The following is a 25,284-nucleotide window of genomic DNA, read 5'->3' as shown; positions in this document are numbered from 1 at the left end:
TGAATTTTTTTTTTTGTACTCCGTCCAGTGGCTTAAAGATGTGCTAATAAAACATAAAAATTAATTACCGCCTGTAATTTATTTAATGCGCAAGAGACAAACAATTGGTGAAAGAGGAGCGCGCGAATACAAGAAGAATAACATTGAATTAATGGTTTGAGTGCAAAATTGATGTTTATTTCTCTTTTGGAGCCTCAACGCCAGCGAAAAAATTCCTCCATTCTCCGCGTACCATTTTTGCGCCCAACACACTAAATGCCCATCTCTTCCCCAGAGTCACACCAGCAAAAAAGAACTTCCTTTTCTTCGTCCACTCTGTCTCTGTCTCTCTGGCCAGAGAGAGAATCGCACACCACACACTTGAGGAGATTCCACAAGGAGATATAACAATGTAAGGCAATAATATGAAACGAAATAAAAATAATTCATTTAATAACACAACGAACCAAAAATGACAACGAGTCGGCGAAGGAAAAACGAGCCGCCCCATTGGAGATGGAAATCTTTTTAATTGTTTCGACTCCGAAAGAGGACTCTCTCTCGCTTTTCACCACCACAGCCACCCTTAAAGGAAGCAAAATCTACCCTCACGAGCTGGGCTATTGATTTTTGCGAATAATACACCATAATTTCAGCCCATACAACCCAGAGGAGAGGATATTCAGGAGGCGCAAGCCAGGACGTCCTCTTCTTTGCGAAGGGGCGAGTGATTTGTGAATTGCTAGACTGGGAAGATATTTTCACAGGGAAAATTGTGAGCTTAATAGCTTAGGAATGTTGTTTAACGGCACGACACAAAGTTAAGTGCGTGCTTTTGATATATTTTTCAATTTTCATTGTGTTTCCTTGAATAAAAGTTCCCTCGAAATTGATATTCACGTGTTTGTATTTGAGATTCAAATTTATAGCTGAACTTTTAGCGGTCAAAATCCTTGGTGAAGAGGTCGAAAAAAAAACTAAAAACCATCTCACGAATTGTGGACAAACTTCAATAGATCCCTAATTTGGTGGATTAACTCTCCCTGGCTAGGCCCCTATTAGGTGCGAATTGGTGGCCCCTGAATCTTGAGGCCAGTCAGAAAAGGGAGACGAAAGACCAAGTTGTAAATTGCAATTTTATACGAAAATGAATCAACAATAAATTACAAATGCGGAGCATGGCTTGAAAAGTTCGGCAGTGTGGGTGAATGGCCCCCCTTAAAGCACGGCACGTGGAGCACCCCCCCACCCTCTGCCAAAAGCCTCCCCCTCGGGCCAATAAACGCTCCAGTGGAGCTGAGAGTGAAACTTTTCCGGATTCACTCACACAGAGCGAGTGAGAGAGAGCCGAAATTTCTCCCCCGAGACAGTCGGTGGTGGTGGAGAAGGCGAAGAGCCCCATTGACGAGAGAGAAAGGACAGTGGTGTGTTGGTGGAAAGTGAAAGACCCGACGAGACCGTGGAGCCTTTTGGGGGGTCGCCCAGAAATGCGCGCGAAAAGACACATCAACAAACCCGCACCCGCACAAATGAAGCGCGCCAAATATAGATGAGCACAGGCCCTCGAGGGGGGTTGGATCGGCACACACACACACACACACACCACGTCATCGAAGGAGAATGTGGAGCTTTTATAAATAGAAACACAACCGAAAACAGAAGTAGGACGAAAACTCTGAACTTGAACTCTGACGATGTCGTCGGTGAGTTCGTGCTGAGCATTCAAGCCTAGCTGGTGTTCGAGAGATGATGATGAGGCATGAATCACACGCCAAGGGAGCTGCATAACCTCAAACCTAGCCTAGCCAAGAGAGACATGTTCCCAAGAGTTGCCTTCTCTTGCCCAAATTAATTCCCATTTATTGCGCCCACCTGGATTTCACGGGAAATATTACAGATTCCTGCGAAATGTCGCCGCGCACACATACGAAAATAGATGGGAAAAATCTTATCAAATCCTCAGACACAGAGAATTGTAGGTAGAATTCCTGCTCTCTCACTCTCTTTCTCTCCTATTTTTCTCCTTTTTCAACACTCAATTCCACCACTACAGCGTACATTTTCATGTTTGCCTTTGTTGTGTTACGTTGGAAATAAAATCAATAAAATGGTGTTTTTGCCTTCGATTGTGTTACTATTGCGAGAAAGTCGTGTGCGGACGCTTTTTTTTCGCCAAACAAAAATGAGAGAACTCCCAAAAATTTTCACCAGGAAAAACCACCCCCTCCCCCAAACCGGAGAGCGTCGGGAAATTCAATTGAATTTCATTTCTCATCGATTTTCGTCACTTTGACAACAGTGGAAATTGCACAGACTCGCGGGGGCGGCAAAATACAACGAAAACAGACAATTTCCAAACGGGAATGGATATTTGGGTGAGGTAGAAATTAGGAGAGATGTTTTCATTTCGCCAGCTAACGAGATAGGTACATATTTAGATGTAATTTTGAAAATTCACAATTTCTATGGTTAGTCAGGGGATCCTCAGAAGGGCGCGCACAGCAATTCTTGGAAGCATCGGAAGTTCGGTGGGGGCGGAAAGTCACGTCGTCACGATGCCATTTATTACGTCGCGATGGCTACGTGAGCTCGTTTTGCAATTATCGTGTCAACAACAAACCACCCCGCACTCATTGTGACCCCCCCTGGCTCAGGGGGCTCTCGGTGTGTGGACTTACATGCGTTCCTGGACAGAGAGAGTCTCTCGGCGGCGTATCCTATGGTCTGTTTGGCCCCATGATCAGGTCGTGAGAACTTGTGAGCAACAACACTGTGAGTTTAGCCGCGAGACAGAGAGAAACTTATAGCATATTTGGGAGAATCACTGGGACAAAGATTGTCACACAAAATCACCCGACAGAGACTTGCATTTTTCCATGTGATGCGGCGGAAGGTTAGGAAAATTTTGCTCAGGCGAAAAACAATCTTTCAGAGATAGTGGTTGAGGGAAAACATGTTTGTGTGTGAGAAAGTATAAAATGTCTCTAATCTCTTGTCCCTCCTAATACAACTTGCCTCCGCTACCTTTCGTCAGTTGGCAACACGCAACTGTCACTGTACCGAGAGACACACAACAACTGAACTGAGCGAGAGACGACAGCCCGAGTCGAACCCCCCGGAAAGTTCGCTTTCGTTGAGAGCCAGAGAGCAGCTGGCATCAGCCACCAATCAGGGTAGTGAAACCGTTGCCAGTGCACTCCATCGACCATTGTGTACCATTGCGCCACTTACATACAATTTTAATGAGGCGCCTGGTGCAGGCTTCGTGAGTGTTTGTGACACTCGCCCGAACGCACCGCGAACGGCCCCTCGGCCGCCATCGGACCGGTGGATGTTTTGCACGGTGGTTGATTCACACACACGCACTCACTGGGCTTCCTGCTCTGGCTCGTCGCACTCAGCACACCCGTTGTCTCTCTCGCGCGCGCACGTCACGGCCGAGCTCCGTCTCGCATCCCCTTCGGCGGGGCACGAGGGGTGCCGAGAGAGAGTCGCCAAATTATCGCTGAGAAAGAGAGGGAGAGAGACAGAGAGCCGATGAGTGTATCAGACGCACACATGCCGGCTTTTACTATCATCGATCTGCCAACAGTCCAAAAAAACCACCGAACTATACTCTGCATTTGTCAAATATTATCGCTACAGACAACAAGAGACTCATTGCGGAAAATTCACCACTCCAGAGAGCCGAAAACCCCACAACCACGGCGCCACATCAGGCCAAATGGAAAGGACCTCACGGAGAAGAGGATGCAACCCCACAAGAATTCTCTCAATACCCCCCAAAATATTTTGATCCCACGAGCCGTGAATATCAGACAGAAAATTGTGTTTTTCAGCCTTTTGCCAGGGAGGAAATAATTTAAATCGGTTATTAAACATCTTCCCTCTCGCTCACAGGCGTCGGCAACCTTTCTGCGTTGATCGCGTTGCTCTCCCAAAAAGCAATGTCCTTGAATTGTATCATTTGTCAGGACGGTTTTTCCTGTCTGCACTGCACTCGCCGCCGTTGCCACATTTTCTCACTTTCAATGCAATTTTCGGCGATGACTCATGGATTTTCCTGGAGCGTCACTGGAAAATTACGTCGCGCTGAGAGCATTAAAAATCACCGAATATTGAGCCTCCAGAGGAGTTGGGCAACATAACTAATACAGAGAGTCCTGAACGAATGGCACATAATGGGAACGAGTATGCAAATTAAACTGTTTAGTTCCGAAAAAAGGATTCTTTGTTCTCGCATGTCACTCAAAACTGCTCATCCCTTTGTTGTGTTCCTTCCCCCGATAAGAAAAGGAGTTTGTCTGCCAATTCTTCCTTGGGCACATTAAACAATTTTCGCTGAGACTATAATATTCTCTCTCTGTTCGAGCGCCAGCATCGGGATTCGGGATGTCCTGGGAGACAGAGAGGCGTCAGTGGGTGGAGATGACAAGGGGTCAGACAGGATGAGGTGTCCTGAGACAGAGTCAATAGGCCCCGATAATCCGACTTTGGCATCGCCTTCCGCAGAAAAAGTCACGCAATCACACACTTTCCGGCCAGCTTCCCTAATGAGGCGTCAATTTTAATTGGATAAATGAGAATTGGTTGGCAAATTTGGATCGAGTTCGAGCCTCCAGGGTGGCCATTAGGATAATTACGCGCTGGCCGGCCATGTGGGGTGGAAAATTCTGGGGGTGGCGGAAAGATGACAAAAGAAATGAGTGGGAAACCGCCGATCCATCATTAATGGGAAATTTTTAAAGATCTCTCGTCTTATGACAAAGACTCTGTCTTTTGTGTTAACCCTTTAGGTTCGGTCTGCAGAACTCTTTCTGGAATAAGAGGTCCTTCAGGTTATTTCCCTGATTAAATGTCCTTTCTTGTACAGCCGAAAAACCTCCGCACGATCCTCAAATTAATAAAATAAATTATCAAATTTTGATATCAAACACTTATAAAGTCGAGATAATAAACGAAAATCGACAGGATTATTATCTTGAAGACACCTCGGATACGTTTAAAACCTATTAAGAACACAAAACATACTTATGAGTGGAAAACATTCAAATGTCACTCAGGTGAGTTGTTCATGCATAGGTTCGGTTTTAGCGTCACAAATGGATCAAGGATTAGGCCGAATGTCTTCAAACTCGGTGTGATAATTACTTATTAATGAGGGAAAATTGGTGGAAAATTTCAGACCTCTAGCTTGGGTGGCTCTATTTAATTTGCAGGAACTGTGGAAAGATTTCCAATTTCAAAATTCGACTTTGGCGCCAAGACAGTGGAAATCTCTCTTGAGGACAGTTTTGAGGGTCTCTTCGGGGTGCCGCTTGAGGAATTCTGCGAAAAGGGGTCAGTGCACTTCTTGGCCTCGGCGCTGAGGTGCACAGAACGAGGCGGAAGGGCACGGAGCGGCGGCAAAGGTGAGTCTCCTTTGTGAAATGCCAAGGGTGTTGAGATTCTTTTTTGTGACTCAACACTTGGCAGCGTCCCGGAGAGTCACCCTCCCTCGAGGACTCGCCGAAATCCCACACAATCGCACACGATCTCGCCTCGAGGAGTGTTGACACTTTAATCAGGCCTTTTGACTGCGCGCCACGCAATCTGGCCCGGGCTTTTTTGCATGCCCTCACGAAGCCCTCAGCCACCGTTAGCGGGATGGCGTGCGGGACAAAAACTCCTCCAATGGACTCTTAATTGGGCCAACTGCCGGCTGCAGCCAAGCGCAAGAAGTGCATGAGAGCCGCTTGAGCCGCTCTCGATGGCGTCTTCCCCCAACACGCCGCCCTGTGACTCATCCTGGGACCTCCCCATGACCTTTGGCCCACTACTCCACTACACAGCGGCGACATTTCCACCCTCACCCCCTGGATATGGGCCTCCTTAATGTCACTGGCAGTTGATGCCGAACCCCGAAAAGTTTTCACCGTGGAATTTATGATTTTATCACTCTCACAAGTCCCGATATTGCAAAAGTTGTGAATAAATTCCCGAGCCTCGGCGCCCACACTTTTTTTTCCTTGTGTCATCCCAGCCGAATTGCCGAGGAAAACTTTCCCATTTGCCGCATTTTTTTCCTCAAACTTCTCTCAATTCATTTTTACAATTCACTGGATTTTATTGGTGTGTGTGTCACAAGTCATGGGCATTTCCCCGTCGCGCATCATCCGCCCAAATCCCATTTGCCGAAAATGATTACAAATACGCCAAAACGTATGACCCGAAAGGAAAACCCAGCGAATGAGCAGTTGCTGGTGAAGATGACGCCAAATGTCCTGCGTGTTGCAATTATGTCCTGATGTTGTACAAGAGCCCTAATTACATATTCCACCATCCAGGCCAACTTCCGCCAAATGAGTGCATTGAACCATTGAAAATTTACTCGACATTTTCTCAGAAGTCTCTCTCTTTCTCCCTTCCACTTTGCTTCTAATTCAATTTCAATTCTCATGCCATAATCATAAATTCTGCACAGTTCAGGACCACTGATTCCCAAAACCAGAATTCTCCTTCCGGCCACGCAATTTCCCGCTCTTTTGCCACCGCAACTTTCTCAGGCGCACAGTCGTATTATTTATGACTCATGGGCGCTTTTTAGTGCATTCTCAACTCACAATGTGGAAAATCAAATTAAATATCAAGAAAACTCTAAGTAATTAGTATTTTATTGAATACCCATAGCAAAGATATTGGATGGAATTTGTATGCAAACACGGCAAAAACCTTTAAAAATTAACAATTTAGCTGGTTTGATTCTTGATTCTTCCTTATTGATTTGGCAATTTTACGTTAAATTTACAATAAGATTTAGTCAGCCTGAAATTGGGCGGGGCATCGCAGTGGGCGGAGCTTATGAGAAAACTATAGTTTCTGGTCAGAAACTATTTCAATTAGGTAAAATCATTTCAAAAAGAATTTTTTTTCCAAGAACACTTGCTTCATCTTTCTTTCATTACTTAATTAATGTGTTGAGCAAAACATTTGTAGCTTTAACTGGGCTCGAAAACCGTTCCTTTCTTCCATGGACAATTTACGTCCTCTTCAGCCATTCTTCCAGTCTCTTCTGGCAATGCGTGCGCCAAAGTTGCTTTGCCATTTCCCAAAATGACAGAGAATCCGCCGTTGCCTAGCAACTTCCCACTGAAGCGAGATCTCTGACATTTTCCGAGTGTCACCCGATGGGGTGCCGGCTGAGATGCCCGCGGAAGGATGGACAAGAAGGTGGAAAGTCACGCGAGATAAAAATTGGAGGCATGTTTATTAAATTTGTGCGAAATAAATTCGTTTGGCTGAGGTTTGTCAAATTACAAATTGCCAAATTGAAAATTTTCCCCGAATTTTCTCGCACTTTCCCTTCTTGCTGGTTGTTGATTGAATTTTCCACGCAGTGACAGAGTCTAATTTTCGAGGCTTCTTCTCCGCACTGCGCGATTAAAATGTAATGAAAATTGAATTGGGTCCGAAAATTCTCGGGCAAAGTCCAGGCGGGGAAATTGAATTAGAGAGCTTGTGAAGTGCGTGTGTTTTGGGGATGAGGGATTGTCAAGAAGCCGGACAGAAGTTGTGTTGTATTTCTCTGGGTCTGTTGAGGGCCACAAATGAGATGTCTTGAGAGGGACTCTTTGCTGGTTTTCCACTCAAGAAGAGGAGAAGCTCTTGATGTCCTGAATAATTGGCACAATTAAATTTGCCGATCTCCGAGACGCTCAGCGTTTCTTATTCAAAATACATATCGCAGCTCTCTGGATGGCACTGGCGGAGGCAAAGGAGAGCCCCTTGACATCATCCTTCGGAACACAGTTACATTTCTCGCCGCTCCGCGCCTCGTCGCTCCCGCCAGCAACGGAACAAGAATTGAAGCATGAGCCATCAAGCCAGGTCGTTGCTGCCGACAACATGAAATGTGCAGTTTTCGGAGCAGATGTTATAAATTGTACATAAAAGTCTTATATATCGGCATCAGACATTGTTGTTGCCACGATAAGCCGTGGCTGTGTGCGTGGCGGAGAGCAGAAAAAAGGTCTTGCGGCACACGGAGGGACTCCGGGCTCTGTACCAATGTATGCAATAATGATACTTTATAGCATTTATGAATATTTGATACTAGTCGCCTAATTAAATTGAATGGAAATGTCTCTCGGTGCGTGGAATTAAATGCATTTTGCCGACACAGAGAGGAAAAGTGCTCTTCGCGATGAAGATGTTTGCATTCCCCACGGTTTTGTGTAATTTCACTGGAAACACGATGATGGTCAGTGTCTTGAGCGACGTCACGCTGGGGAAAATTTCCTCTGTCACTCATCGCAGCAGAGCCTGAACTTATTAATTCATTAATCCCGCGAGTATCTCGATTTCCTCAAAAGATCAACCCCTTTTTGCCCACCCCAAAAGCGCACGCCGTGGCGGAGAAGAAAAGGCCGCTCAGGAGTGCATTTGTCTGCGCGCCGAATGTAAACTCTGAAAAGTCGAACATATGGCTTGGGAAGAGTGTTTTTATTATTCGTCCTATATTTATTATTTTATTCTTTCCAACTCTCCTCCATCACCAGTACTCGTCTCGTATTCTCTCTCCTCCGCACCTCCTGTCCCGCCATGGCGGAGAGACAATAAATGTCCATACTTTATTATCACTTTATTGCCGGGTTCGCTTTAATAACTATAACTTGGCGATAGTAATTCATATGATGTTAATGCAAAACACCGCTGATTGCTCTTCATTGGTAGCTATTATTGTGAATTCAGACCTCGAATGCGTCGGATTGTTACCGGGAATGATAAGAGATGGGAGAGATAGGCTTTTTGGAGGAATTTTGATTATCGTTTCCACTAAACAGTCAATTAGATTTCAAACATTCTGTTATTGTTGAATAAAATAATCAAAAAATCCCTATTTTCCAAGTAAAATTGAAAAATAATTAAAAACTGAATATTTTTGATTAAAAATTTATTTATTTTTAAATAATTTCAGAATATTGAAGAAAAATTACAATTTAAATAGCAAAAACAATCACAAAATTTGCTACAAGCTGGATTCGAACACCTAAAATTAGGACGAAATATAATCGGAACTTTAACATGACTTTAAAGTTAAAATTGCTGCCCTTTGGCGTTAATATTTGGAGAAAATAATCAAATTTTATAATATTTCTCCCTTGTTTTATACTTAAATCACTAAATATTTCTTAGAAAAAACTTCAGGAATGTATTTAAAAATGATATTTTGAAGGGAAACTCGGTTTTTGGCAAAATCTTTCATAAAATCATATTATAACATTATTTGAGCAAATTATGCACGTTAAATTGTATTGTAAAGAACCTTTTTTTAAGTTATTTCCTTCTAATCTGAATAAAATAAGGATTCAATCTCTTCCATTATTCGTTAAATGTTGAAAGTAATTCATTAGGTAAATCATCGCAGTGGAAAAGAGGATTTGAAATCTCCGTCCAGCAAAATCTGCAGCGATAATTCTCAGATGGGAGCTGCAAAATCGCCTCAAAGGTGTTCAATTGAGAGTCACACGAAGAGGAGGAGACTTAATGAAGTGGCACTGAAAGTCGAAAGATCAGCTGCTTCTTCGGCACGAGGGCACCAAATGGTGAAATGCGTGCAAATCTGCGTCCTGACAAAGGGCCTCAAGGCGAATGGGGCGAATGCTCAACAAGAGGCGCCGCCGTCAGGAGTTCCCGGGACAAAGGCAGAGACACACATTTTATGGATGGGAAATCAAATTGAATTTTCGCCTGGCGACATTGTCGATTCCGGGCCAATATTTATGCATTATTGTTCAGTCATTGTTCGAAGATGCGTGTGGGAAATGCTGGATGAGTCCAGAGAGAGAGAGAGAGAGAGAGAGACAGAGATCAGAGGGAATTCCCAGGCTTTGTCAACTGAGATTCCTTTCACGATGCGATGCGTGTGTGGAAAATTCGCGCCAAACGGAGGCTGTTTAGTATTCTGGAGAGGATATTTTCCTCTATATTGTGCCTCTTTCTCGGCCTTTTCTCCTTTTTCCACCGCAAAACATCACACTGGAATTCTTCATGTGCAATTAAGGAGGAATCCAAGAAAAAAGAGACGAGAGCCTTTTGAGTTGCACGGTTGAATGACTAGAAATTAGCAGTTCTCTCTCAGTCTTACAAGACCGACGCGCCAAAGCCAAACGACCAGGTGGTGTTGTGTGTTCTCGTTAATAAATTTAATTGGGACTCAGAAGGTCACTTGCAACAAGTTATCCAGATCGCGAGGAAAAGCCTTCCCGACACTCTTTCTCTGGGGCAGGTTCTCCGGGAAATTGGCACAATTGCCCGTGAATTGGGTGGGAAAGTCAATGGCGGAGAAGAAGGGTTGCAACCTGGCAAAAGGGAAAGTGAGATTTGCCACTTTTTGGGGTTCATCCCCGCGTCTCACAGCAGTATCAACAAGCGACACACTCGGCAAAGGGGACGCGCCACGCATAATTGGGCCATTTAACGCGGACCCTTCAGCATTTTCCACCCTTCGCGCCCTCGCCCTCTTCACGGGGTTGCAAGAAGGTGCAAATGCCTCTGCACCCTCTCGATTGCCATTCAGCTTTGTGTCTCCAGTTCGGCCCTCTTTGTGCTAAAACTTCCTCGAGATCCAACTGCGTCTCAGCTGCTGAATTGTACTAATTTTTCTCCATTTTTCTCAGACGACAACCAACCGTCGAGGGGCGATTAAAACACTCATATCTCTAAAGTTCATAGATAAATTTAATAATGTTTGATATACAATATTTGGAATAGTTTTTATACAGTAAAATAATTGATATTTTCATAAACTTTCTATCCACCTTCCAAAGCACTCCGTCAACAATAATAATAATGATAATAATACAATAAAATCAACACAACAAATGTTCAGAAAAAGTACAAAATAGAATTCTATTCCTCTTCTCACCATTCAACTCTCATTATCGTCCACACAATTCCTATATAGCTCTCTTTTTCTTATTCAAAATTGTACCATTCAGCCAACATGCGCTTTTCCCGGACAATACAAATCTATCTTTAAAGATTATTTCCATTTCCACATCAAAATATAGTACTCTTTATACTGATTTATCCACCTTAATTAGTCTTCTGTCACTCTAACATCTTTATATAGTTACTCTTATCTCTGACTAGATAAATTGTATAGTTGAATTTGATATTCACATTATGTAGAGTTGCGTTTTTTTTGCCAGGATGCAAAGATATATTTAAGGTTCAGAAGTGGGTGATTTGGAAAAAGTACACATATAGAAAAATATATCCTATGAATATATGTTAAATCAATGTCTATCTCACCATCACGGGGATAATGTGAAAATTCTTCCACACACTAAAAAGTTTTACTCTAAAATAGCTGCTCTTCCTTCTCGTCAATACACACTCAAAAGGATATGAATTGGATTCAACTGCCCTCAAATTGGTTTTGAGGGTGATTTTCAGGAATATTTCACGGGGTTTTGTCATTGGGTTTCTAAATTAAGTACAGGTTTTAGTTTTTAATCAGATTGACTTATCTTAGCTGTAGATTCCCTTAAGATTGTGCTGGACTTCCTCGAGCCACCCTTATTTGCCACCCCTTATAAGTGACTGGCCTCCAGATCGGGGATGTTGTTGAGATCGGAATTCGGATAGTCCCAACGATACGCCGGTGGTCCCATCGAGAAGCAGTACTTCGTCTCCAGAGGTTCATCGTTATTCACGTAGTACATCAAGTAGAAGTTGCACATCTCGTCCTCGTTCGTGGCTCTGAATATCAATATCAAGTGATATTGGATTAGTGGCATGTTTAACATTGCAAAATTTGCATCAGAAATGCTCTGATTCAACAAATTGAGGTATTTTCTAAGTTATTTTGCTTGGAATAATCAATTTTATGGCTTTTTCGAGGTTATGTGATTGATTTAAAACAGATTCTGTCGATTAAAGAATCCTTAAAATCATCAAATCAGAGAAGCACTTGAAGGAGTCGAAAAAGCGATGGAAAATGCCTTTTGGGGCGTACAAAAGTGTCCAAGAAGTGGTTGATATTTACCCAATTCTCGTAATGCGATCCCGATTGCTCTTCATGGTGCATCTGGCCGCGAGGCGATCGCCAAAGCGAATCGGCTCGAAGTTCTCGACAGGATAGAACATTTGCGGCGTCAGAGGATCTCTCTTGCCCAGCATCGTCCAGTGATCCACGCCCTGATCGTCGCGCCTCACGCGATAGCCAGACACGACCTTCCCCAGGCCATGAGTGTGAGTCCTGTAGGCGAACGGGTGGATTTCCTTGTGCTCCGTGATGTCACAGGACGCTTCCATCTTTTCCACGCTGTGCGGCGGAATCTCACCGGCTGTGCCCAGAAGCAGGACGCCAGCTTGCTTCGGCATTGGCTCGAGTGTGTAGTGAATGAAGATGCCGGAATCATCGACACTGCCATCTGAAAGACGCAGGCAAAGGATGAGAAGGACGCCACAGACAGGCTAGCAATCAGCACAAACCTTTGAATCTGTCCACGTGGGCGTAGTGAACTTGCAGGATGATGTACTTTATCGGGGAATCCTTGCCCACTTTGAAGCCCACGCCGTCGGGAAGTTCCAACTTGGGAGCGTCTCTGGCCCAAGCGTAGATGATCTGCGAGTGGGAACCCTTGCCGCAGGGACTGAAGGACTCCTCATCCGGATCGCTCATCAGGGCATGTCGAGACATCTCGCCGCAATCCCACACGGGTCGGCTGGATCCTGGCATTCCGCATCCGTACAGCAGCATGTGATGAGCCGTATTCATGGTGGCGTTCGGCTCGAAGCCCACGATGTAGTAGTTCTTGGTGTAGTCAACTTTAATCGGGGTGCACAGGTACAGTTCCGGCTGCGTGTGCGTGCGTGTGAAAGAGAAACAGAGTTGATGAGACACTTTTCCACCTCACCAGCCACAAAATGCCCGTTGACGAGGGAATTTCAGAGGGCGCACGTTTAGTTGAATCCCTTCAACTACTCTCATTCAATTTCACGGTATTTTGGGCATTTCGCCATCTCCACCAGAATTCGCCTTGACGTGCGTGGGCGTTGAGAATTTGCATTTCTCCCAGGCTTATTTGCAAATAAATTGTTTGGCTCTGAGCCTTCAGCAAAACACCCCAGAGCGAGAGATCACGGAGATTAAAGCTTCAAATGAAGCTTTAAGCTCTCGATTTAATTTAATTCACTGTCAACATGAAACACCAAATTGTTGTCTAAGAAGCGGATCTCAAAAGTAAAGCCGAAGAATTGCATTCACACTAATTTTGTGGTTCATCATCAATATTATTTGTTTCAACTTTAATTTAATGCAAATTATGGGTCATTGCAACTTTACAGATTTCGTATTAAAGTTAGTAAAAGTTACGAATTTAGTGTTGCAACTTTACGCTTTTCATAGCTTACATTGGCGGCCGCCCATTGCAGTTTTACGAATTCATAACACTTTGACAGCTTATTTAATATATGTTATCAAATTAAAGTTGCAACGACCATTTAGTACTCATTAAATATAATTTGAAACGCTAAAATATGGCTTCTAATCCGAGTGTGAAGTGCATGAAAAACTAAACTAAATACGCTGTTTGCTAATTGAATCTCAATCAGCAGAGGAAAGTCGTAAATCAGTTGTTTATAAGCTTTCCCGTTAATCCCCAGCAATTGCTATATAATCGATTTTCACCTGTCCCGAAAGCTCCCCTTCGGCTTTACACTGAATTCCATCGTGTTGATTTGACGGATTTCTCTGCTTCCGCCAGAATATATTTTCGCTCTTGCTTCGCCCACGTATTGATGCTATTTTCAGGTACTCTTCACCGCCCGAAGGGTTGGGCAATAAATTCAGGCTGCGGATTTGGCATGTCCTGCAACCCGGCGCCTCCACTTGCAGTGGGGACGCCGGGTGGGAGGGTTCTTTATTCGCCGGGGCAGAAAAAGCTTCCTAAGAATCTAATCAGCTTATTGTGTGTCTTTGGCAGTGTGAGAGAATTCGGGGTGATTTGCTAAAAATTCTAAAGGTGTGTGAGTGAGCCTGAATTGTTCACATGACGCCCACTATCTTATCGCCACCCCTGCTTTTCTGCGCCCCGCATCGCGAGGAATTTGGGACGAAGTGTGTGCTTTCAAGACCAGAGTGAATAATGATGAGTTTTCTGTTTGGTCAGAGAGAGATATTTTATCTAATTGACGTACTTTTTCTGCACTTTCCGCCCCCACAACTTCCTGTTGGTAGCAAATTATATTCCCAGAGAGAAAATATCATTAAAATGAAATGATTTTCTTAGAAAGAAAAGTCTATGAAGCTGAACTTTTTCATCACATTATGAGAAGAAGAAGATGAAAGGTATATGAATTCCTGTTTGACTCTTGGATGATAAGAAATTATTTCTTGAGAGTATTTTTAGATGTTTTTTCCTTTGCGAAGCAACTTCCAAGGAATCCTTACTTGTCTTCCCAGCATAACATTAAATAATAATGTGTATTCTGACTGAAAATAGACCGCCAAGAGTCAGAGATCGCTCTTCTTGTGATACAACTTGTGAACTCTCTTATCAAATACAACTTTCCCTCTTAACTTTGCTGGACGCTTTTTCTGTCTTCTGAATTACGCTTTACATGCGTAAAAAAAAGTCAGGGAAAATATTGTTTTTAAAACAAGCAACAAGTTACGTAAAGTAGAATTTCTCAAGACTTTTTTTTGTTCAGGGCTAAAAAGAACAAATGATTAAAACCGGTTCTTTGGTGTGTGTGTGTGAAAAATTTTCACAGGTGATAATTGATGTTGAGAAACTCTTCACGTCACTAATATTGTCATATTGAGATCAAATTCACAACCAACTGTTGAGAGAAGTTTTGGCAAAAATAAGGCAAACACAAGTGTGACCGAAAATCGACCCCAAATTCCCACCCAAAGAAAGGGTGACAAGCGATATTGCGTCGCGCGAAGATAGGGGAGAACATATTGTAGGGAATTTTTGGGGTGGACGCGCGCGTGGGTGGAAAATTCTGCCCACTCAGTGTGGAAAACTCACCCTGTCTGGATGCACATTGGGCATGAGGATTGGGTAGCGTCCGATGGGCGAGTGCTTGGCCATCGCCATCAGCGACAGCAGCAGAACGCCGACAGTCCGCAGTGCCATATGGAAGAGCTCCATTGTTCAGAGAGAGAATTACTTCTTGCACAGCTTGTGCCACCTCACGACTTCACTGTTGCGAACTCACTGCTTTTTCGGCGGGGGAGCACGAATTCTATGCGCGTGTAGCGTTCATGGTCGCCTTTGGCAGCGGGCAGAGCCAGGCTTTACTTCACTCTGGACACCATCACCAGCGATTGGAGACAATGCGTGGGTCCCTGGGCAGCAGTGCGATTGACTGGGAAGGGTCTCTCGGCTGATCACTCGCGACACCTCCGTTGGGATTGTCCGAGGCTGGAGCAGCCAGTCCGTGACGTCGCTGCTGACGTTGCTCCTGGGTCGGATTGGGGACGAAAGCTCGCCTCCGCACAATCCACTCAGCGCTGCCACTGTCCCCGAGCCGCCGCTGGAGTGACCTGTGCGGAGAGGGAGATGCGAAAGAGAATTGGAGAGACATCTCGAAGGCGCATGAGCGCCCGAAAGACGATGAAATTTACTCTAAAGGGCATCAAAATGTGTTCTTCCACTATTCATCAGCACCCAAAGAATCAGTCAAAATCACTCGATGCAGTGGAAATGATAAAAATCAAGCCCATTTGCACATTTATGCAGGTGTTCTCTTGATAACCAACAATAATAAAGGTCACACAGTTGTGTGAAAAATAATAGCAATTTCCCCATTCAATATTTTTATTCAAATAAAAAATCACTCATTTTTCACACTATTTTGCAATCTTCCAATTACTTTTAGTAATTCTCACTTCTTTGTAAATAAAATAAAATAAAATAAAACACCTCACAAATTATACAATTTGGTTGCAGCCTTTGGCTCTATTCCTCCCTCCACCACTGTAGAATTGCCTACAAGTCTGCTATTTCATCGCTGGCTTTTCACTTCCCAGCGCGGCGCTCGTGTGCGTCTGTCAGGCAGTCTGACAAGGTTGTTTTGAGAGTGAAAATCATGTCCAGGAGTGCGGAAAACGCACTGAGTCAGCAAGAAAAATTCACCGCCGTGTGTCACGCGATCCGGACGGACGCTGAGGCGTGTGATCTGAAGACATCTCTCTTCTGCCTGGCTTCGGTGCGGAGTTACCATCTGGGCAGCGATTTGAAGCCCATTCCGCCCACCTTCGCGACACCCGGTGATGTGGACATTGAGAGTGTCGTGGCGGTGCTGAAGAAGATTCCAACCCTGCAGGAAGTCCTCGAGAAGACTGACAACAGGCCAGAGAAGGAAGTTGTGGATTTCCTCCATTGGCTCCTCGTGGAATTGCCAGATCCTCAAGTGACACGCATCGATCCCATCGATGCCAGGCATGTTCTTGAGCAATTCAACTGGGAGAAGCGAGAATTGCGTCCCAACTACATCTTCCGGCTGGACTTCTCGCCAGACAGCATCGCCGAGAGGAGATTCCAAGAATTCGCCAGCGAGTTTCCCACAAAATACGCTTTCCACGGCTCACGGACGCACAATTTCCACTCCATCCTGAACTTTGGTCTTGCGCAGCATCTCAACAAGCGATCAGCCTTTGGCGAGGGCATCTATCTCTCCTCGGATCTGTCCGTGTCCATCTCCTACAGCCCCTCCGAGGCCACGTGGACACACTCCAGGCTGGGCAAGAGCATCTCCTGCGTCGCTCTGTGTGAATATGCTGAACATCCGACGCATGTGAAGTGCCACGAGGCGAAGAATTCAAAGATCCCCAAGAACATCATGGTGGTGAGCAACAATGAGATCATCAGAGTGCGATATCTGCTCGTGTATGGACGGAAACCCAGGAAAACAGCCCAGAACGCCGAGAGATCAGTTATGACGTGGCTGATGAACCACAAAGCAACGGTTCTTATCATCAGTTACGCCTTTCTCCTCCTCGCCGTCAATCTCACCACCTCAAGCAACTCTCTCTGGTCATCTGTGCTGAACATGGCCAAGAGATTCCTGCCCAGTTGCTTCCAGTGACGTCGTGGTCATCAAAACCCTATCAAATGTGGCTGTGAATGTACAGGACATATCAATTGACCGAAATCCAGTGTTTTTGTTGTATTACTAAAAATAATTTACGTGCAAAAGGTGCAAAACAAACACTTAATTCATTGTAAATACTCATCCCAGTCCATTACTTCTTCTCCCGAGGGCAGTTCAAAGAGTTCCATCAGGTTTTCCGTTGTCACATTGCGCGCTGCCCATTTTCCGGTGGTGTCGCTCGAGATGGTCTTATAAATGGTCTCCTCAATCGTTCCCAGCACGATGAATCTGTGCACGAAAGTGGGTTTTGTCTGGCCAATTCTGTGCACTCGTCCAATGGCTTGCTTCTCCTCGCCCGGATTCAATATTGGCTCCAGCAGGATGACATGCGTCGCCTCCACGAGATTCAGTCCTTTGCTGCCATAGGCAAGTGGCAAGAGAAGACAGGTGATGCCAAGACTCTGATCCTTGAACTCCTTAATCGCCTGATTGAATTTAGAACACTTTGCCGACACATATTTCACGCCATTCTCCTCCAAAGCACTCTTCAACACGGATAAAATTGCGTCCCAGTGAAAGAAGACAAGAATCTTCACATCTGGCTCATTCTTTACCAGCGTGAGAATCAACTTGATCATGTCGCAGATCTTATTCGAGTGTTCTCCCTTCACGCACACCTCCTGAGCCGCCTCAATCCGATTCAGAGTCACATAGTAGACACTGCAAAGGAGAACAATTGTTAGTCAGAGATTTCTTTCAACTATTATTTCCCCTCAAACTCACTCCTTGTACTTCTGCTGATATCGACAAACGGAGCAGGTCAAGAAGTGTCTGTGAAACTTCCTCATCTGCACCATGCAAATCATGCAGAGATGATGTCCACACTCCAGGACAGAATACTGCAAAGGAAATACATATAATTAACTCTCAATATTCCCGAAAATGATTTGAGATTTTACAAATTATCAAGAGGAAAGTCACTCGGCAATTTTTGAGGAATCTTTGAGGAAGTAGTAACAAATTTTACCTTCTCCTCTGGAACTTGTGTGCAAATTGGACAAACTTCCGGGCCTGAGTTCTTCTGCAAATGCTTGAGATACTTGAGAACTCCCCAAATCCGAACAAACTCCTTTTCGGCCATCTGCAAGTCACTCTTAAATTGTTCAGCTGCATCATCGAGTTCGTAGAAGAAGATCTGCGTTGACGACTTCTTCTCGCCCTTCTCCAATTCCCCCGGATGAATTGCCTCCAGTCGCGATTTGCACATCTTCAGCTCATCACACGCTGACACAGTGTAGTCAATCTCAGACCACAGTTGACTGTACTCCTTGTACTCCTTCTTCAGCGCCTCAATGTACTCCAAGTGCGATTCCGCCTCGCCTATCAACTCCCGCGCGATGTTATCCTTCTTCGCGTGCGCCAAGATCGTTCTCACAATCACCTCCTCAACCGAAGGATTCCAGCTGCCACGGACACTGTTCAGCGTTTCCAGGAAGATCTTATCGAAGATTATACACTCCCAATTTCTCAGCTTCATCTTCACTTCACACAGTTCACAAACCACTTTGCGCCTCTTCTTTGGCTTGGACTTCTCAGGTACATCAGATTCTTCGCTCTTCGCGCGATCCAAGTGACAATCGAACGCCTCACGGATTAGCTTATCAATCTTCTGTCGCACTTCCGCTGTAATTACACGCTCAGGATTGACATAGTGCATGAAGAATTTGAGCTGCTCGAACGCCTCTCTGACTTCAGAGCGACACTCAAAGACTTTATCCAGCCACATCGTCAGCTTATAGTCAATTCCATGAGCTGTCCTCACATCATCTTCCAAATTGATCCCAAAGTGCTTCTGCACGTCCAAGTAGATCTTCTCCAACAACGCTGATTCTCTGGCTGTGCTGTGAATGGCGGAAAAGATATCTCGCCACCAACTTCCATCCACCGAAGACATCTTCACCTCGATGGCTTTGAGGGCTTTCGTGGCTTCCTTGCGTTGCTTGTTCACCTGCTTCATCATCATGCGATAGGAATTGATGTATTTCGCCTCGAGTTGCTTCAGTTCTTGCTCATAATTCTGCTTCTGCACTTTCCAATCATCCTCTTCCTGACTCTTGCACTCATTCACCTCAATCAAGTTGTGCAGCGCATGGATTTGAAGGAGAGAGTCCACAGAAATATTCCCCGTATAGTCTTTTGCCCTCCTCAGCACTGCCTTGTACATCTTCTCAGCCTCCTCCAGATCACCCCTGATCATGGCGATGCCCGCCAAGGCGTTGAAAGACGACGCAATGCCTCTCAATTGACTCTTTGCCTCATTCTCATTGTTCCCCACGAGATGAACGTGCAATTCGTTGGGCGATAGAATCTTCTTCACTGTCGTCTGATCGGATTTGTGACTTCTTATCAAACTGGGAACTGTGCAATCCAGCCTGAGCTTCCTCAGCGGCTCCAGCAGTTTGTTCAGGATGTGAGCATTCATCCTGATCATCGTCTGCGAACTACCCACCTGCTTCACCTTCTGCACGAAGGCATCGCGACACAGCGAGTGTTGACTCCTGTAGAAGAACGTCTGCAAATCCGACATCACCACATAATGCACAATCTCCTTCTGCAGCGGAATGCCAATCTGATCCCACACCATGGATTTGCACGTGCGCCACATTATCTTCCTCAGCACCTTCACAAGAGGTCCACAATCGCCCAGTGTGAAGGGATTGGCCAGCTTCAGCCACATCTTCATCTCCGAATACGGATAGACGTCCAGGAAGAAGATCAAGCCGTAGAGATTGCTGATGTGCTTCTGAATTGGCGTTCCAGTCACCGCCCAGCGATGCACTGTCGGCAGACATTTCACCATCTTAGCGCACTGAGAGCCTGAAGCCTCCACCATTTGCGCCTCATCCAGACACACTCGCCACCATTGGATACACGGCAGTGGCGACACGGGATTCATGTGCTTCTTCTCATGTCGCAGACTCTTGTTCCACTGATTCTCTGTCGTGTAGTAAATTTCACTGCTCATCACATTGTAGTCCGTCAAGACGACATCATATTCTGCCATCACCAGCGGATCAATCCAGCCAGAATTCGTCGCTCCGTCGTACACAAGCACACGGAAGTTGGAATCACGCACATGACGGGCAATTTCAGTCTCCCACTGCCTCTTGATGGACGCCGGAGAGACAATAAATGTGGCTTTGGACTGCACCAGAGGCTCACTCTTCCAGCATTCCGGGCAAATGTATTTCTCGCACTGATCATGCGTCCTCCAGCCCACACATCTCATGTGCTGGCTTTTGCCACACTTTGAGCACTTTATCAACTCATTCTTCTGCCTTCTATTCCTCACTTTGCTCCTCCCTTTGCACAGACACTGAATCTTTCTGTGCATCAAATCTGCTCTTCTTGCCAGTGGTTCATCGTCCAGATCAAAGCTCATCTCATCCGGCTTCTCAACGTCACTCCGGGGATTGTTGAGAATGAGCGCCAGCATCTCAACAGTCTTTCCCAGACCCATTTCATCCGCCAAAATGCCGCCCGTGGGGATTTCGATGGCTCCCGGAACGCCGTCCACAATGTCCATCGATTGGGGATTGTAGAAGAATACCTGATTGCTCAAATTGTTGGCAAACACCTCCTCATAGTCCGACGGGAGGTATTCTCTGCCCAGTTCCCGGTGGAGAAGCCACTTCACGGCATCCCTTTGATAAGGACGCAATTCTGGCTTCAGATTCACATGCTGAACATCTTCCAGCACTTCATCACACAGTAAATCTTCACTGTGAGCCTCCCGCAGATTCTCATAGAGTGTGGAGAATTCTACAGCTTCCTGTGGGGTCTCAGAATCCTCAGGAATTGCTCTGGTTCTGAAGAACACATGAAACAATCGACGTTTTTCCTTTAAATTTGACCCTTCGTCATAGAAAGGGCTAAAATATACTTCAAGGAAGACTTCTCCACTCTCAGCATCTTCTCTTCTCTTCAGCGAATACTGAGGAACCTTTGTAATAGCTGGAAAAGGTGAAATAAATCAATTTTCCTGGAAAATTCGCATGAAGCCAAGCTAACCTCGAAAAAATGACACTACATTCCCCACATCAACTAATTTTTCATAAATTAAGCCTTGAAATAAAAACACATCCTCACTATTGGGACTACCACGAGTCACTTCCTTGCCAATACGACCAAGAAAATGAGCCATTCGGATCAGTAAATAGACGGAAAAACGGACTAGACAAAAATATTCGATTACAAACAATCTGTATTGCAGCGCCACTGGGCGACTCAACGGAGAAACTCGGCCGGTGTTGAAGTTTTGCATGCATGCAAGTTTTCTGACAGTCCATCCAGGAAAACAAAAACAAGCAAGTCACCGATCAAAAGCAGGATAAATAGCTCGTTTTTCTCGGTTTTCCCTCAAAATTCTCTGTGATTCGCAATGGAGAGTGACTACTTTGGCTGGAGTTTGCTCTTACGCACTATCGCGAACGATATAAGGAGTGATCTGGATGTTCTGGTGGCGGTAATTCACTGGCACATGACCCGGAATGGATTCTCTTGCCTCAGCATTGGAGACGATGTAAAAAACGCAATTATTTATTATTTCAATACAATTCTTGATGCATTGCTTTGACATACAATTACAGAAGACCCTCGCGGATACGGACAGAGGATCGGAACTCCTGCCGGAGGACTGGAGCAGCCAGGGCGATGTGTACAAGCTGAGGTACTTGAGACGGGGAGAATTGTTCATCCTCACAGCGCTACAGACTCAGGAAGTGGCATTGTTCAATCTGCTGAGCGTGAAGAGTCAGGAAGTGACCAATGTGCAGTTCAACGTTGGCGAGACGGTGAGAGCGAGGTCGGGGAATCTCACGGAAGTGCTCAATGATGCGCCAAATGTGCTGAAGAAGATCGATGAGGAATTTCTGACACCCAAGGCGAATCAGACACCAAAAGAGCCCTCCAGAAGTCCACCACAGAGGAATCCGCTGCTGGAGGATCGAGGAATTGGGATAAATCGTGGAATTCCTGATCCATTCAGCGTTGGACGAGGAGATTTGGATCCTCTTGGACGTCTTGGTGGCGGAATGCTCTTCCCCGGGCCTGGCCATGGACACTTCCCACCTCCTGGAGGCTTCAGAGACCCAGGATTTGGCATTCCAGGTGGCTTGCCACCGGGTGCTGTGCCTCCCGGAGCGCGTTTCGACCCTTTCGCTCCCCTGCCAACGAATCCCGGACGCCCACGACGTCTTCCTGGCAATCCGGACAACGATCATCTGCCGCCGCCCGGCTACGACGACATGTTCATGTAAGATCTTGAGGAGAAATAAAAGACTCCAAGTGAGATATTCACCAACACCTTTTATTTGATATCTTCACTATCTTCAGTATTTTGTCATGTCTCAATTGGAAAGACATTGAAGAATTAAGGAGAATACATTCGATTATCTTGTCTCTATCATATAAAATTGCTAGCATAATTGGTTTTACCAGAACAGGTGATTAGGAAGAGGGGTTTTGGGGGTGGAAACGAGGGAGAATTGTCCAAAATACGTTAACAAAATCACATCGAACAATTCTTCACTCCTTTCCGCCCACAAATGATTACACTCTGAGAGAATTTACAGGAAAAGAGAGGAAAAATGAGGAAATAACTATAAATAATTTAATAGAGATTCTCACTCATGTGTTCTCGTGGATAAAAATCTAAGCTGAGTATTTAAATCGGTATTTGAGTGTCTCATTTATTACACAGTTTTCACACTATCCGCTAAAATATTTTCGAAATCATATATAAAAAGAAAAAAACATAATTGTGCTATAATTATAAATGATGTTAAAGAAAAAAATATATGAATATTTACAATAAGATATCGAAATTCCTTCTCGGATGTCTCTTGGATTAATAGTTGTCGAAAACTAATTCAATTCCTCTTCAACGCTAATCGCGTGATTGGCTGAGAAGTTTCGAGATTTCATCTCCGAAATTCCTCTCAGCCAATCCGCAACAAGTTCGAATTGTCTTGCGAATAAATTGGGGTTATTTTGTATCCGAAAACACTTATACGAAATTTTTTTTATCGCCAAAAACAAAGTAATAATCATAGAAAATAATAATAAAATATAAAGATATGAACTTTCTAGTTAACATACATTACTTAAAAATTAATTTTTCTTTTATAAATGTAATAGCTTTTTGCGCCATGTTAAAAAAATTTCTTCTCCTTTTTAACTAAAAAAAAAACACTTTGATCTACTTTTTAACAAAACTTATTCATCTTAAGCACATTACACACAAAAAGAAGGTTTTTTTTCTCGCAATCAAAATATAATAGAATTCTTGTTTCTTGTGACTTAAATTCGAGATATACACTTTCGTCCGGAGTTGCACCAATTCAATCAATCAATGCGCTTTGCCTGGATTTGAAATCTATTGAATTGCACACAACAAGGACGAAAGGATGTAACTTCTCCAGACAATGAGTAAAAAAAAACATTACATCAAGTACAGAGAGAGAGAAATGTGGAGAGAAGTGAGGGGTGATTGAGAAATGATAAATCGGTTCGTGTCCCGAGGATCAGGCTTAATCCCACTCGCCGATGTACATTGTCCTGGGCGGCGGAGGAATGTAGCCGCGCGTGGGCAGCGGAATCCGCCCGTAAATATGATTGTACGGCGATTCAACCAGTTCTGAATCTAGAAGAAATACAGTCACACTTAACTTCACCGAATCCACAGCAATTGGTAGATTAAATGATGAAAAAGAAGGTAAGAAAACAAAGAAAAAAACAAAAAAAGAGGGAAGAAATAGTTCTGTAAATCAGTCTTCTTGTGTCTGTCAATTCGATCAATTGCATTCAGCAGACATCGAAATTCGTCAAAATGTAGAGTCAAAATGAGAGAGTGCGATTTCTTAATGGTCTAAAATACGAGTGAAGCAAAAGAAAAGGGGTGAAAAAAACAATCTACTGGGCTTCCCAAGGGTTAGTCACAATACATTCCAATCTATTTGCAACACAGTTTCTTGTCTATTTGTGTGATTTGCCAAAAATCTAGCTCCTAATTGCCTTAAGATTAAATTTTGATCTTTAGTTTTTCGGGTTTTGCATTCTTATTCGCAGGCACAGCCAGAGTTTCAGGACAATTTTATTATTGCAAAGTTGAAAAATTAGAGCCGAAATCACTGCTCGACTTTAGTGAGAAATTTTGACTAATCGTTTCGATTTAAGCAATGTTAGTGACTCTGAAACCATACGATTTTAGATGAGATGTTCATATAAACTCAATTTCTCCTCCTCTTCTGGCTCTGCCCACTCTTCATTTGCATACGGTTAAGTAATGTATGTTATCACAGAGATAGGAAAACTACGATAGATAAGATAAAAATAGTAAAATCGAACACAAACTAAACTACACCGAAGAGTGACTGAAAGTCTAGTGATTATGCGAGTTTAATAAACCTTCTATAAATCGCTCATAAAAAGCCATTTCCGACCAACTTCCAAGGACACAACTTTAAGTCACCCTTCGGGAGGATACAGAGGAAGTAAACTACGTAAACACTACGATAGAACACAACGCTAAGGACTACTGTGAGCGGATGGAGTTAGTTTTGTGTGATGGGAAGAGGGATTAGTGTGATGCTTGAGAGTGAGTGTGGAAGTCAAGAGTCGTGGCGGTCGTTTCAGGGCGTGAGAGGACTCGTGGCGAGGATTTTCTGTGGCGGCGATTGGCTCCCTCCATCCGCGGCGGAGAAGCGGCGCACGGGCAGCCGCGACGGCAGGCGGCGCTTCTTGGCCCTGGCGTCCTCGTGACTTCCATCGGGACTACCGGGATCACCCATGGGATTTGGGCCACGCAGGAAGAAACTATCACTGGACATTGACTTACGCAGCACTGGCTCGTAGATGGCCGTGCCGTCCGGCGCCAGCGACGCCTTCCGGGCGGCCGGGCGCGCCAGGTAGATCTTCGTGACGTACTTCACGGGCTCCCGGCTTGGCTTCTCGATGCTGTCCACAGAGAAGTCCTCCTCACCTGTGGAGAAGTCCGCCTCGCACTTCTGCGACGCCTCCTCCTCGGCCAGAATGCACCGCGGCGTCACGACGCCGCGGAACGTGTGCTGGCGCTTGAGTGTGGGAAAGAGATCGTTCTCGCTGGGCCACTTGCGGGACGGCGGATAGGCCACTGGCGTGGGCGAGGCCATC

General features: G+C 44.8%; 6 protein-coding genes across 8 annotated transcripts in view; 2 read left to right on the top strand and 4 right to left on the bottom strand.

Annotated features, from left to right (window-relative positions):
- LOC132260271 (methylcytosine dioxygenase TET) overlaps positions 1–3,119 on the bottom strand; it is a 51,609-nt gene extending 48,490 nt beyond the window's left edge. Inside the window, exon 1 of one of the 2 annotated variants that reach the window (XM_059758286.1) lies at positions 3,004–3,119. The gene's annotated coding sequence lies outside the window, so the exon portion shown is untranslated. The other variant, XM_059758285.1, reaches the window with a different exon arrangement.
- Positions 3,120–11,081: 7,962 nt separating this feature from the next.
- LOC132259031 (peptidylglycine alpha-hydroxylating monooxygenase) lies at positions 11,082–15,342 on the bottom strand. 2 transcript variants are annotated; one of them, XM_059756566.1, is made up of 5 exons: positions 15,196–15,342; positions 15,006–15,122; positions 12,460–12,826; positions 12,011–12,398; positions 11,082–11,724 (listed from the first exon to the last, which is right to left on the bottom strand). In XM_059756566.1, the coding sequence occupies exons 2-5, from the start codon at positions 15,111–15,113 to the stop codon at positions 11,556–11,558; spliced, it is 1,032 nt and encodes a 343-aa protein (XP_059612549.1). In that variant the 5' UTR covers positions 15,114–15,122; positions 15,196–15,342; the 3' UTR covers positions 11,082–11,555. The 2 variants fall into 2 exon arrangements, with proteins under 2 accessions (XP_059612549.1, XP_059612548.1); XM_059756565.1 differs by having other exon boundaries at positions 15,006–15,342.
- A 300-nt stretch (positions 15,343–15,642) lies between these two features.
- Positions 15,643–17,188, top strand: LOC132260307 (protein mono-ADP-ribosyltransferase PARP16-like). Its single transcript, XM_059758338.1, has one exon. It carries the CDS (start codon positions 16,069–16,071, stop codon positions 17,065–17,067), a length of 999 nt encoding a protein of 332 aa, XP_059614321.1. The 5' UTR covers positions 15,643–16,068; the 3' UTR covers positions 17,068–17,188.
- On the bottom strand, positions 17,126–20,997 carry LOC132261083 (E3 ubiquitin-protein ligase SHPRH). Its single transcript, XM_059759610.1, has 4 exons — positions 20,988–20,997; positions 18,101–20,895; positions 17,857–17,972; positions 17,126–17,793 (listed from the first exon to the last, which is right to left on the bottom strand). The coding sequence occupies exons 1-4, from the start codon at positions 20,995–20,997 to the stop codon at positions 17,199–17,201; spliced, it is 3,516 nt and encodes a 1,171-aa protein (XP_059615593.1). The 3' UTR covers positions 17,126–17,198.
- A 423-nt stretch (positions 20,998–21,420) lies between these two features.
- On the top strand, positions 21,421–22,727 carry LOC132260420 (proteasome inhibitor PI31 subunit). The gene is made up of 2 exons (XM_059758504.1): positions 21,421–21,655; positions 21,723–22,727. The coding sequence occupies exons 1-2, from the start codon at positions 21,515–21,517 to the stop codon at positions 22,389–22,391; spliced, it is 810 nt and encodes a 269-aa protein (XP_059614487.1). The 5' UTR covers positions 21,421–21,514; the 3' UTR covers positions 22,392–22,727.
- Positions 22,728–22,841: 114 nt separating this feature from the next.
- Positions 22,842–25,284, bottom strand: part of LOC132259034 (uncharacterized) — a 54,021-nt gene continuing 51,578 nt past the window's right edge. Inside the window, exon 11 of the mRNA XM_059756572.1 lies at positions 22,842–23,776. Coding sequence (XP_059612555.1) covers positions 23,664–23,776 — 113 coding nt within the window. The 3' untranslated portion in view covers positions 22,842–23,663. The remainder of the gene's footprint in view (positions 23,777–25,284) is intronic.

Source organism: Phlebotomus argentipes, unplaced genomic scaffold (genome assembly GCF_947086385.1).
Source record: "Phlebotomus argentipes unplaced genomic scaffold, Phlebotomus argentipes genome assembly scaffold_18, whole genome shotgun sequence".
Taxonomy (NCBI): Eukaryota; Metazoa; Arthropoda; class Insecta; order Diptera; family Psychodidae; genus Phlebotomus; species Phlebotomus argentipes.
The sequence above is the reverse complement of the archived record's forward strand: the minus strand, read 5'-3'. Positions and strand labels throughout refer to the sequence as shown.